The sequence below is a fragment of the Falco punctatus genome, assembly GCF_963210335.1.
Source record: "Falco punctatus genome assembly, chromosome: 6".
NCBI lineage: Eukaryota > Metazoa > Chordata > Aves > Falconiformes > Falconidae > Falco > Falco punctatus.
In genome coordinates this window covers 56,877,065-56,890,289 of record NC_137585.1, presented here as the reverse complement: position 1 = coordinate 56,890,289, position 13,225 = coordinate 56,877,065, and the positions used below count along the sequence as shown (strand labels likewise).

Below are 13,225 nucleotides of genomic sequence, written 5' to 3'. Positions count from 1 at the left end.
GATTAGAACAAGCTTTGATAATTCTGTGCCAGTGAAACAGGAGGTACCAAGTATTTGGGTGTGCCATTAATTTTCAGCAACACTGCCAAAATCAGGAAATCATCCACAGTCCATGCATTTCACTTCACAGTCCAACAGTGTTAACAGATATTTGAAGTCTGCAAAACTCTACCCTCAATACTGAAAGAATGCTCTTCTGCAGATTTCCTTGAAACTAAACAAATATGGTTTAATCATGCAGAAAAATGGATGTATTCCTCCCCAAGAGAATTTTTTTTAGCTACACTAAGTCAATTTTAACAATGAATTCTTCCTGGAAAGAAGGAAAATAGCAAACAACAAATTTTCAAGTTCCCAAAACAGCCACTGATACTCTAACCTTTGAAGACATACTTTTCTGTTAGACTTTCCCTTACGTTAGAACTTGGAATATTCCAAGTCCAAAACTGCTAATGGAATTTGATTCAGTCTGAAATTCATCCACCCTGGCACATGGGATGGCATTAGATGAAATATCTGTGGCAGAAGACAAAGTCACAGTAGTTCCTTTTCATCCTAAGATGTATGAATCTGCACTGCGCAAGAGATTTAAAGAAATCAGTATTTACTACCACTACTAAAACAGAAAACATTCCAGTAGTATATAACTGTAATGCAAGCCCTTGCATGGCAATCCAAATTTATTGAACTACTGATGCTAAGTCATACAAAATTGCACCACTTTAATTAAGGCTTTTAGTTTACATTTGGCCACCTCAAAGCAGTTGTAACATTAGGTTGGTCAATTTAAATACTGTGGCTCCCTGTTGGATATACACACAATCTTTACACCCAAACGTTAATGCATACAAAGCAACAAGGCATTGTTAAATAAATCAGCAAAAGTTAATTACTGCAACTTAGGCCCTGTGACCAATTACACATGATTAAAATTACTTCCCACATTCACATCCACAGTACTCTTCCACCATTTAACATCTCAACCAAAACGTTACACATGTAAAACAATCACTAACAGGCAAAAGTACTAAACCTGTATATTTGGTATTGCAAATACACTTATGCATGAGCAAGCAAGGGAATTCACAGTGAGAATCTACAGCTGCAGAAGCCCGAAAATGATTTACAAAAAATTGTTAAATCATTAAAAAATTGTTTTAAAATATACACTTCTTGTTGTAGACCCCCACTGTACACACAACTATAAACATTGTTCCCTATGTAAACAAGGAAAAGGAAACATACAATAAAAGGTTGAAAAGTCTGGACATTTCCTTCCCAACAGATATTAAAGGCCATGTCTTTAGTCAGACGTTATACTGAAAGGATTCTTAAAGACTAGATCACTGTCTCCACAGGTTTTTCCTAAAATTAAAAAACTATATAGCTGTTGTGTTAATCAAAGCGCTTTTGTACAATACGATGATGATGATGATCCTGTATTTCTTTAAAAAAGTTACAATAAGCTACAAATACCGATGAAGCAAAGTTATCTGGAGTAGTCTATATAGGAGCTCTTTGGACTTTCTTTTATTATGCTAAAATAGTGGTGCTTTTAGGATTTACATTATTGTACTCTCCAATAGAAAGTGGGGGTTGTTGAAGTATACAGTACACAGTTTTCATACATGTACAACATTGGTGGATGAACAATGTCTCTTATCAGTAATACTGGATGTAGGCTCTGGTTTTACCAGTTGCATACACTTAGAATATTTATAAGTAAAAATCTCTCATGACACTGGAAAGTGATTAGAATGTGCAAACTGATGTAGTAGCTTTCATCCATTTCTTAAAGGGTACCACCACAGGAAAGTCCATTTAAGATGTTGGTAGGTTTAATAAAGTTGGAATGCTGGCACTGTTGAATTGGGCAACAGTTCTTCAGACCTGTAACAACAAAACAAGATGTTAGTCTTAGGAACAACTATTTGTCATTGTTCTTTAGTTAAAGGAACTAAAGTAGGAACTAGCGAAGTTCTGAGCAAACAGACTTCAAAAATAATCTTATTACTTCTCCCCTACTAACATAATTTCTACCATACACATAAAAGTAACAGTCTACCTCAACTAGTAAAACTTAATTGGGATGCATATAGTAATCCCAGATGAACTTGGAACTACTTGTGGAAGTAGTATGTGATGGATAGAACTGGTTTTGCTTACTGTATGACAGTTCCAGTAGCTTTAAAAGCAAAAACACATTTGGAGGATCAAAGCTCCTGAACCAAAAGCCCTGTTAAAGAAATAAGGCAGCCATTCTTGCCATCCTCAGCTAATGCTTTTAGAACTCTTTCAGTTTTGCTTTGAACGGATTCAAGTTGTTCAAATTAAGTTAGTTTTAATACCAATACCAAAAATATTTAAACATGGCACTATCTGAATATTAATAAAAGTAAAAAATTTATGACAGTGAAATACTGGAGCATCCTGGTGGGACATAACAAATAAGTCTATCAGAACAAAATAATGGATTATAGCACTGAAGCAACAGAACCACCATATGTCCAGTAAAATCAAAAGGAATCAAAATAACATAAAAAATCAAAAAAAACATACATAAAACATAAAAAGGACATAGACCTGTTGAAGCGAGTCCAGAGGAGGACCACAAAGATGATCAGAGGCTGGAGCACCTCTCCTATGAAGACAGACTGAGGGAGCTGGGGTTGTTCAGCCTGGAGAAGAGGCGGCTCTGGGGAGACCTTACAGCTGCCTTTCAACATATAACGGGGGCTTACAAGAAAGATGGGGGCAGACTTTTAAGCAGGGCCTGTAGCAAATTTAGACAAGGGGGAATGGCTTTAAACTGAAAGAGGGCAGATTTAGATTAAATATTAGGAAGAAATTCTTTACTGTGACTGTGATGAGACACTGGAACAGGTTGTTGCAGATGCCCCATCCCTGGAAACGTCCAAGGTCAGGCTGGATGGGGCTTTGAACAACTTGGTGTAGTGGAAGGTGTCCCTGCCTATGGCAGGGGGTTTGGAATTAGATAATCTTTAAGATTCCTTCCAACCCCCCATTCAGTTCTATGAACAGGCAATCTGCATGATGTCAGGTCAATCAAGGGAGACCTCGGCCCATACTGAGGCTTGGAGGTAGAAAGAAGGAAACAAGCTGCCCTAGAACATGTTGCAGAAAAAACCCCCATGCCTGCTGACTAACTTCTGAAAAGGCTTGCTTGAATGAGCCTTTAGCAGCATTCTTAAAGCACGGATTTAGTCATGTAGAACATTAGCCAACTGCCAATGAGTAAGAAATTGATCTAGTAACCAACAGCTCCAGGTCAAATATTTGTAGTGTTACAATGATCACTTCGTGATTCTCTTCCAAATGTACTAATTACAATAGAGTCTGTGAAATACCCATGTAGCTCAAAGAAAGCAAGCTAAATTCTTATGATATCATTCAGATATATTCAGGAGTTCAACGCAGAAAGTGATATTTTAGCATGCAAACTGCAATATTTTACAGCGTGCGTTCCTGACCAGTATATTTGATCAGCCTTTAAAAAAACCACCCGTTTCCAAACGCTAAAGTTCTGAACTATTGGAACACCACCGTTAATCTGGCTCTACCAACACATTAAATCTTATATATTAAAAAAAAAAAAAAGATGCTAGTGTGAGCAGTATATCTTGCACCTATTTGTAGTTCTGACTTTGGAAAGACAAAATGAAGACCTTAAAAATTTCTATGATAATGTAAATCAAGAAATTTCAATGCTATTCTGCATCAACAGCTACCACAGTTGTTTTAGGTTTAGTTTTTTCTTGTTTTGTTTGTTTTTAATAGACATAATACACAGACAATTTTAAAAGGTTTACCTGGCTCAGAGCTACAGTACAACTATGTATTAAAGTAGCTGACATGATGACTTTTTGCGTGCTTTTCCAGGCACTGGAGTTTTTCTGTTAATTTGTCGCACAAGGTCATAAAAGATCTGTGAAAAATAAAATCAGTTGGTTATTGGAATTAAGAGGCTTCTCTCATAACCTTAAGCCTTGAATCTTCACACATAATGTACTCACGTACTCAAGAACCCCTGTAAATATTTAGTTATCAAAGCCAGAAAGTTACATTGTATGCTTAATTAATACCTGGGGTTTTTTTCTGTTTAAGATAATTGTCTGCCAAGGGTTTTCCACTTTCAATGAAGCCAATTGAAGAGGCATCTGTAATCCACATCTATTTAACCTCTGGGTTAAGTTAATCTGAACATGCACGATACATGCCATAGCGATCAACTACTATATGCTGTTACTTTGCAATTTAGCACTGAGGTCAAGAAACAGGGCACAGCTTTCTTTAACTCAAATCACTCTAAGGATATTTTTTATAAAGTAAGTTTTATTATGTTTTAACTACACATCTTCATGGTAACTCAAGTACAATGCATATTCAGTAATAATCTCCCTTTTTTGAATGAGATCATGCTTTTCCAGATATTTTAAAAATACTGAAGTCCACAGAATTAATTTAGCAGCCTCTCTAGGACTGCAGCATGACATAAGCGTAACATTTCCTAGAGAAGTAATTCATGTATGAGACTCACTCACACTTTGAGTCTCCTAGAATTCTAATTAGAACATTATTTTGTTGAAAGGCTAATGTAAGACAAGTCTACATACTACAATTAAACAGCATCTGTTTCATTCATAATTGACATTGTTCCAATTATTTCTGCATCTCCTAAATCAAGGAAGTGCTTATACTAAAACCGTCTTAACAGTTTCCTAAGCACTGGCTGCAAAGCAGCAAACATTCCAAGAAGGGCTTTTAGCATTTGATGGAAGTAAGTTCTAGTTTGTTGAACATATGACTTTTATATAGTTAAGACAATTAATTTGTATTTAAGAAAAACTGAATAGCTTTCAGGAATTCCCAAATAATTAAATACACATTACTCATTTTAAGAAAAATCAGCTGTGCTTAAACCCACCATATTCTTTTGATTACATGCAAGTCTTGCAGAGGCCCTTTCAACTTGACTGATATGGCCAACATTTTCCAGAAGACACAATGCACTGTAGAGTTTATCATAAAATTCAAGCTGTTCCAGAAATGTAAATACTGACACAGCTTCTTTCTGTAAAAATTTTTGCATTCTTTTTTTATGCTGGCACCCCCACTGGATAAGAAGGCATGTGCCATGGCAAGTCCCAAAAAATGCACATTTGATCAGTCAGCTCATGCTAAATAAGTAGCTAGAAAGCGAAGAGGCTTTTGCCCATTTTTTTATTTACAGAGCTGTTAGTTTTGACAAAAACCTTGAGAGTTCTTGTTCTTACTATCTCAAATTATGTAATACGAAATAACTTCAATTAAATAGTGTTAAGGACTTCACTCTTAAAAAAGTAGTTTAGCAGTACATTCTCAGTTGATACATCTCACATTCTCACAATAGTAGGGTACAGTTTTTGTCCATTACATGGATTGTTAATCATTCTTCCTTGACAAACTGTAAATATTTGGTTACTAGAACAGCATCCCCATCCTTCTGTCCTTGCCATCTCTCCCCCCGCACAGGTAATGGGCCTTACCTCATTAACATTTATCTTTGATTTTGCAGAAGACTCTAAGAATGCACAGTTATTCCATTGCCTTGCTAGGTTCTGACCTTGTTCCTTTCCCACAACTCTTTCATCTTCCAAGTCACACTTATTGCCAACCAGAATCATAGGCACCTAAAAAAACAATTTAGTACCAGCAAAAAAATCATTAAGATTTTGGGAAGGCACAATGTGAATACACACCTAAAATCTTATCTGAATCCTTAGAGGATCCCGACTTCCAGAATAATCAAGCTCTGATATAACTGAAAATTAAGTTTACAGTTCTGTGATACTTTAATCTTAAAATCAAAGTAACTGCATTCTTTGCTTGCTGTTTGGTCAGATGGTGGTGGGAATGGTTTGAGGATTCAGTACACTGCCAATTGAGCGCATTTCACATCTTCTAGGTGACCTAACGAAATTTCATTTCTAGATGTTTGAGGCGTCACGTCTACTGAAGAATCTGCTACCAGATTTTTAAGTGTTCAGAAATCCTGGAAAAAGAGGCCTATAGCGGGTAGCACAATGAACGACACTAAAGCTCCTTTCACCATTCCTCTACTTCCAGCGTATCTGCACTCTTTTCAAGAGCAGTTTGCTCACACAGTTCTTCTTAGGAAGCTGGCGCCCACACAGGAAAGAAACATGCTACCTTAACAAAATTACCAATGACAGAAAATGCTGAATTGACCTTTGCGGCAAGAGAAGGTAATCATACAAAGTTGTTTGGGTTTTTTTTAAACTTCTTTTTACTAATTTAAGGACATAGCTACATTTCTTCCAAATTCAAGTGCTAAAAAAAGGTTTACAATATTTTGACCATTTAATTTCCTCCCACTGAGAAGGCAAGTCATGCCTCAGCTTTGGCACAGGAAAAACTTAATGGAAAATCTGGTGAAAGCTTGTAACTTAAAGCTTATTATCTTTCTCCTGACACTATGGAATGGCTTTCAAGACTGAGGGGAGTGTTCTAAAAAGAAATACAATTCCAAGGAAATACTACCAAAGAAAGCTTATGCTAGTGAACATAAATATACCATGTGAACTAAGGTTTCAGATATCATCACATTTATCTTGATTTTAGTGTACAAAATTAATCTGATGCTAAACAAGGCTGTAACTTGGTAGGTTCTGGATGGGAAAGGTACACGCAATTTCAATACTATCCCCTTTTGAGCTACATTTGTGATAACTGGCAATAAATCACTTCTAGAAGAAATCTGCTGAACATAGACAAGACCTGCAAATGCTTATGATTAAGAAACTGCAGTGTGGTTTGCATTACAAAAGTCCCAATGAACTTCCCTGAAACATTATGTATCAGGTTTGCATAGCAAGGTGGGGGCACTACAGGGGTGGCTTCTGTAAGAAGCTGCTAGAAGCTTCCCCTATGGGTAGAGCCAATGCCAGCCAGCTCCAAGATGGAACCACCCCTGGCCATGACTGAGCCCATCAGTGATGGTAGTAGCACCTCTGAATGAGATATTTAAGAAGGGGCAAAAATAAAACACCTCTGCAAGGGCAACTGCAGCTGAAGAGAGAAGTGAGAATCTGGAGAGCAGCAACTCTGCAGACACCCAGGTCAGTGCAGGAGGGGGAATGAGATGCTTCAGGTGCTGGAGCAGAGATTCCCCTGCAGGCTGTGGTGAAGCCCTTGGTGAGGCAGGCTGTGACCCTGCAGCCCATGGGGGTCCATGATGGTGGAAGATATCCACCTGCAGCCCATGGAGGACCCCATGCCAGAGCAGGTGGATGCCCAAAGGAGGTTGTGGCCTGCAGGAAGCCTGCGCCGGAGCAGGATCCTGGCAAGACCTGTGGCCCTGTGGAAAGAAGAGCTCACACTGGAGCAGGTTTGCTGGCAGGACTTGTGACCCCGTTGGGGACCCACGCTGGGGCAGTCTGTTCCTGAAGGGTTGCACCCCACAGAAGGAACCCATGCTGGAGCAGTTTGTGAAAAACTGTAGCCCGTGGGAAGGACTCCTGTTGGAGAATCTTGTGGAGACCTGTCTCCCATGGGAGGGATCCCAATGCTGGAGCAAGGGAAGAGTGTCAGGAGGAAGGAGCAGCAGAGACAAGGTGTGATGAACTGACCACAACCCCCATTTCCTGTGCCCATGCACTGCTAGCGGGGAGGAGGTAGAGAACTCAGGAATGAAGTTGAGCCCAGGAAGAAGGGAAGGGCGGGAGGGAAGGTGGTTTTAAGTTTTGGTTCTATTTCTCATTATCCTACTCTGATTTGAATGGTAGTAAGTTAAACTGATTTTTCCAAGTTGAGTCTGTTCTGCCTGTGACAGTAATTGGAGAGTGATGTTTCCCTGTCCCTATCCTGACCCATGAGCTTGTAGTTATATTTTTCCTCTGCCATGTCCAGCTGAGGAGCAGAGTCACAAAGCAGCTTTGGTGGGCACCTGGCACACAGCCAGGGTCAGCCAACCACACATTTACTACATCCCACATCTGCTGACAGCAGAAGCATATATGGGTACATGCATTAAGGAGGGCATGAAAGTTTCCATGAGCACAGTTTAAATGAGATGGGCACACTTTAAAACTGCTTGCTTCCCCCCCAGCCTCCCGCAAAGGAGGATTTTCCTGCCCAATGGCTACAACCTACAAGGTGTTTCTGTTAAAAACACGCTCTTAGCGCTGTTTCACATTTGAAATACCATTCTTACTTTTATTTTATTAAGGGATGGAGCATTTGCTTCCTACAACCACAGTGGTTTTTTTAATCAATTATAATCTGGAATGTCTTAGCCTCACTTTATATCTTTAAAAATGCTGAGGTGCATATCAAAATTGTGTAGAAATAGGATGACCAAACTTACTTGCAAACGTATACACGAAATATTAAACTTGCACGTTACGCAGCTTTTAAGCTCACAGTATTGTCTTCCATAAGAACTTAGAATTTTGTTCTTTTAAAATACCATACACAGTAAGCATACTGAAGACAAATTAAAACTGTAGGGTTTTCTTTAAATGTACATTGCTACTAAGGCAAGAATAGAGTTGCTTTAGAAATGTTTTCTGCAGTATTAGAGAACAAGGTTACATACAGTTTCAGATGGAGTCTTTTAAAGGAAGAGATTAGAAAGACAATTCTCTATGTGACACATGAGAAATTAGAATTTCTCCAGTTTGCCTTTCTGTATTATGCTGGTTGATTTGTGTCTTAATTTCAAGCTTGGAAGCTATCTGATTCACAGTGTATATATTACAACATCTGTAATGAAAACTCTAAACGTAAGTATTGAGCATTTTTAGAGATGCTTACATCATCAGTGTCTTTGACTCGAAGAATCTGTTCTCTTAGATCCTGTAAATCATTAAAAGTGGACTGTGCTGTGATGGAATATACTAATGCAAAACCTTGTCCATTTTTCATGTATAGGTCTCTCATTGCTGTAAACTGTTCCTGTAATTAAAAAAGATACAGATATTGCATTCAACCTGCACTTTCATTGCACAAACTACAATACACTTCAGGTCACAAATGGATCCACAAGTATGATGCATTTGTGTCCCCTCCCTCCCCACCTTTAAATTGACCAGTATTTAACCGTTCGACTATAAATATTACAATAAACCAAACTGCTTTTAAAGAAATCTTAAGTTTAGGACAGTATCTGTGGGGTAGCTGAACAACATCTAGATATTGCCAAGGGGTATACTCTGGGAAAAACAGCACAGAAACTAGAGTGATTTCTTAAGAGAGGAAAGGTGCAATAGAAGATGAAGTGTAATCTGTAGACTACAAAAGTTAGATTCCTCCTGAATCTCTCCTTACATACCAACTTCTTCCCCATCTCCTGACTGTTCTTTAAAATGCATCAAAAAATAAACGCATCACTTTTCAGCCTCCATTTTGTAGTCTAGGCACTTGCCTATATCAGATTCCACTTTAATTTTCAAGGAGATTGACTATAGGATGAAGACACTCAACAGACTCGCCACATTTCCTAGCCTTCGGTGACAACTATGATACTGCATATTAAGAGCTGCTGGTGCACTGCACAGCAGCATTAGGACTTCTCACCATTTGAAAACTCTCACCAGTAATGACTGTGGAATAGCATTTACCTTTCTCACACTGATGACTGCTATCTTGTGCCTGATCAATCACTCACCAAGTCCCTTACTGTACATCACATGAAAAGTGCAATTTATTTTGAGAACAGCCACTCCATCTTGCTATAGTTTTACATGGCCTTACTCTAGTAAGGAGTTTAAATTAAGTTATTATTATTATTGGACCAGAGTACTATTACAGTTCAGAGAACACATTACACTCTAAGGGTCTTGAGCTTATGCTCATTGGAATCAATGAAGGAAATTATTGGTTTCAGTAATTTTGTAACAAGATAGAGAAAAACCTGACCAGTATGCAAAGGGTCCACATAAACCCCATGCTTTGAGTTCCCATAAGCTGACTAAAGCAATTTTTATCCCAATGTCAGAGTACATCTTACACACAAAAGAAAAAGGAGATGAGAAGAAAGCACATATTCTCTACAGCAACAGAAATCAAACCTGAGTAACTATTGGGCATAAATTTCTCTGGGCAATATAAACTTGAAAGCAGCACAATCTTAAAATGCTCGGTCTCGTGTTTCCCCTATTACAGAACATCAACTCACAAGAAACCTGCAATTCATTTTCTGATGCCATACTCAAGTTTTGTTTAAATACCACTATGTTAAAGAACATCCTTTAATCCAATACACCAATCACAGTTACTCCTTAGAGAATAAGGAAGGAAACATGTCACCATTTACATCCCTACAGCTTTTGATGATTTTTAACACTGTACGTCAATATTTCAGGAAGTCTGACATACCGTTCCTGCAGTATCTAAGATTTCAAGCATACACTGTTGTGCATCTACTTCAACTTGCTGTTAAGAGAGAAAAATGCGGTTAGAATTCTTCTTCTTGCAACCCCCCCTCCAAAGACACCAGGAATTGTGTGATTTTTATAAGCAAATTCATAATGCACAAAGCAACATAATGGCTAAAGTAGTTCATATGGATATACACTTTGAAAACAGCAGGAAGAAGCCTTTCAAAAAGCCCTAATGACATTTTCAAAAGCAGAGTCAGCAGCCAAGAATCACTTTGCAAAGTGATCAAGAATTTTTGATTATTCAAAAGGAGACCACTAAATTTGTAATGATTGTTATCAGCAACTCACACAATTTCTACTTGTTTCAGGGATCATTCACAGAAAAGTACAAGTGAAAGCTAGAAACTTGGATTGGTATATTAATGCTCATTTAATAGTAATTCAGATGAACAAGAGTGCAAGTAGCACACAGCAAACAATAAACCAAGCAAATAACTAAGGGTGCTGTCCCCAAAACAAGCTTTTAGTGATACTAATTAGGAAACTGATCCAGCTTAGAAAAACTTAGAAAAAAACCCAGAAGGTTTAAGAAGCCAGATCAATTTCTTCATATATTTCAGAGTTCCTTTATCTAGTTTCTACTTCAAAAAAATCCCACAAGCCTGCAAGGGCAGCAAAAGACATGGAAATGCCCTCAAGCTGTTTCAAGCATGCTATCCACAATTTCTTATTATTTTTCCAAGCTATTTGCATGTAAAATTTTTAGTTGGCAGATCAGCACCCAGAAAGAACTTTGTGTCCCCTATTCCCAGTGTATGCATTATCACTAGTATAACTTTGAGCTTTTCTTTTGTATCTAGGTTTGGGGGCGGGTGTGTGTGTGGTGGTGCTGGGAAGAGGCATATTTCCACTCCTCTCACAACTCCCCCAAATTCCCTAGAGATGGAGATTCCTTCAACAACCACTACTTTAGTATGTATTGCTGACAAAGTTATTCAGCTAGTTAAGCAGCATCTATTCTCTTTATAAAGAAATATTTGGGGAGTAAACCAAGGCATCAAATTTCAAGACTTCATGCTCAATGTAGTTATAGACAAAGTACTTCAAGCCATGTCTTCTCAACTTCAAATATTACAAAATTAGATTTAACATTAATAGTATAGAATTGCAACTGCCAAACCAATATATTTTAAAGTCACCCAAGTCAAGAAGCAAGACAGAATTGTAACTAACAGTCAGGGGAAGAAAACAACTGCATAAAGTGTTGTCCAGATTTAAGCAAGGCTTCCTTCAACAGTATAGCCGATTTGGAAAGAATACACAGAGATATTCCTAGTCATTTCAGGACCAAACCTGAAAGGAGCATTATAAGATCTTTGTGCGGGGGGCGGGGGGGCGGGGCAGGGGAGGTGTGTGTGCAAAAAGCAAAAAAAAAAGCAAAGGGCAAAATTTCTTAAGATGGCTTTACTTTTTCAGGCTCCACAGAAACAACCTGTGGAAAAAAATCCACCCAGCAAACATCATGAATCTAGTATGACCTGAAGAATGTAAATATATAACAAAGGAAACATTTCCACTGTAGTACAGCTTGTGAATATTTCTGGAGTAATTTACTGGGCCTGACCCAGCAAAGGCCTGCACCAAACACTGGGCCAGGGTCCAAAATTCCTGCTCCTCTAATACAGAAAAAGTAAGTGGCTATATAGAATTTGTTGTTGCTGTTGCCTCTTTAATAAGAGCTCTAGCTTTGGCTGGAAGCCCACATGCTTAAAACAGACTAGGATTTTTCCAGCGTACAGATTTCTAAGAGGTCAAAGAAAACAAGTCTGAAATTATCATTTTGCTCTTGCTAATTCCTCTTCTGTTCAGAAAAGATTCTGGTGACTCTAAGCTGCAATGGCTGTTAATGCAGTCTCTTTATACCAATATAAATGTAGTCCAGTCCTGAAAGAGGAGGTCCTGCAGTTTTTGCCCATTCCCATCTTGGGTTTGTGCATCTTGCCTCCCTTGTATAGACACTGGCATTTTTGTGGCCACATGGTGAGCTACATCAGATTATCAATGTATCTGAACAGTAATTCAGCTAAAAAAAGAAGATTAAGAAATTGACACAGCCAAAACCCAATCTGCCTCACGAAATAGTTAACTCTTTTAGTAGCAGTCCAGACTTAAACTATCTCAGTCTGGAATATTAATCACGGTCTCAGCTAAAACTGAAAAGCGAGCAATATGGAGATTCAAGATGATGCAAGCAGAGTCAGACCTTTCAGCCTGTCACGCCAAAGATATGAAGAGAGAAACTAACAGCCCGCTGTGTTTGTTCTTTTATGATAAGTTTGTGTTAACTTATTAATAAAACAACAACAATGGAAGCATATCAAGCTATTGGTCAAATTTTTAGAAATACAGTACGATGCCTCCAGTGTTCTGAAGGTGGGCATGAAGTTGTTTTTAGCAGACTTTCCTAGTAGCAAAGCTTAGAACCTCCAACATACAAGTCCAAATGTACCTGCAGATAGTAACACACAAACTAATAGTAAATATTATAAAAAAATAAAAAGTGTCACTTTTTTTTTTTAAAAAAAATCAATGTTCCCAAATCTAACCATGAAATTAGCATTTTTTACTGACTAGCTCATAAGGTATTATGCTTAAACATAAAAAAATTAGCTTTGAATTATTCCTTTCAGACAGACTTTAAGAGCACCATTACATTTCAAACTTCTTACTTGGTATTACATGGGATCACCATGCATACCCTTTTTCAAGCAATGACAAGCAAATATCTAACAACATATAATGCAGTTTTAAGTTTCCGTAAC

General features: G+C 38.0%; 1 protein-coding gene across 1 annotated transcript in view; it reads right to left on the bottom strand.

Moving 5' to 3' along the window:
- Positions 1 to 648: 648 nt before the first annotated feature.
- Positions 649 to 13,225, bottom strand: part of RAP1B (RAP1B, member of RAS oncogene family) — a 32,832-nt gene continuing 20,255 nt past the window's right edge. The window contains exons 4-8 of the mRNA XM_080392220.1: positions 10,399 to 10,455; positions 8,836 to 8,976; positions 5,547 to 5,690; positions 3,831 to 3,946; positions 649 to 1,890 (exon numbers count right to left, since the gene is read on the bottom strand). Coding sequence (XP_080248346.1) covers positions 3,860 to 3,946; positions 5,547 to 5,690; positions 8,836 to 8,976; positions 10,399 to 10,455 — 429 coding nt within the window. The 3' untranslated portion in view covers positions 649 to 1,890; positions 3,831 to 3,859. The remainder of the gene's footprint in view (positions 1,891 to 3,830; positions 3,947 to 5,546; positions 5,691 to 8,835; positions 8,977 to 10,398; positions 10,456 to 13,225) is intronic.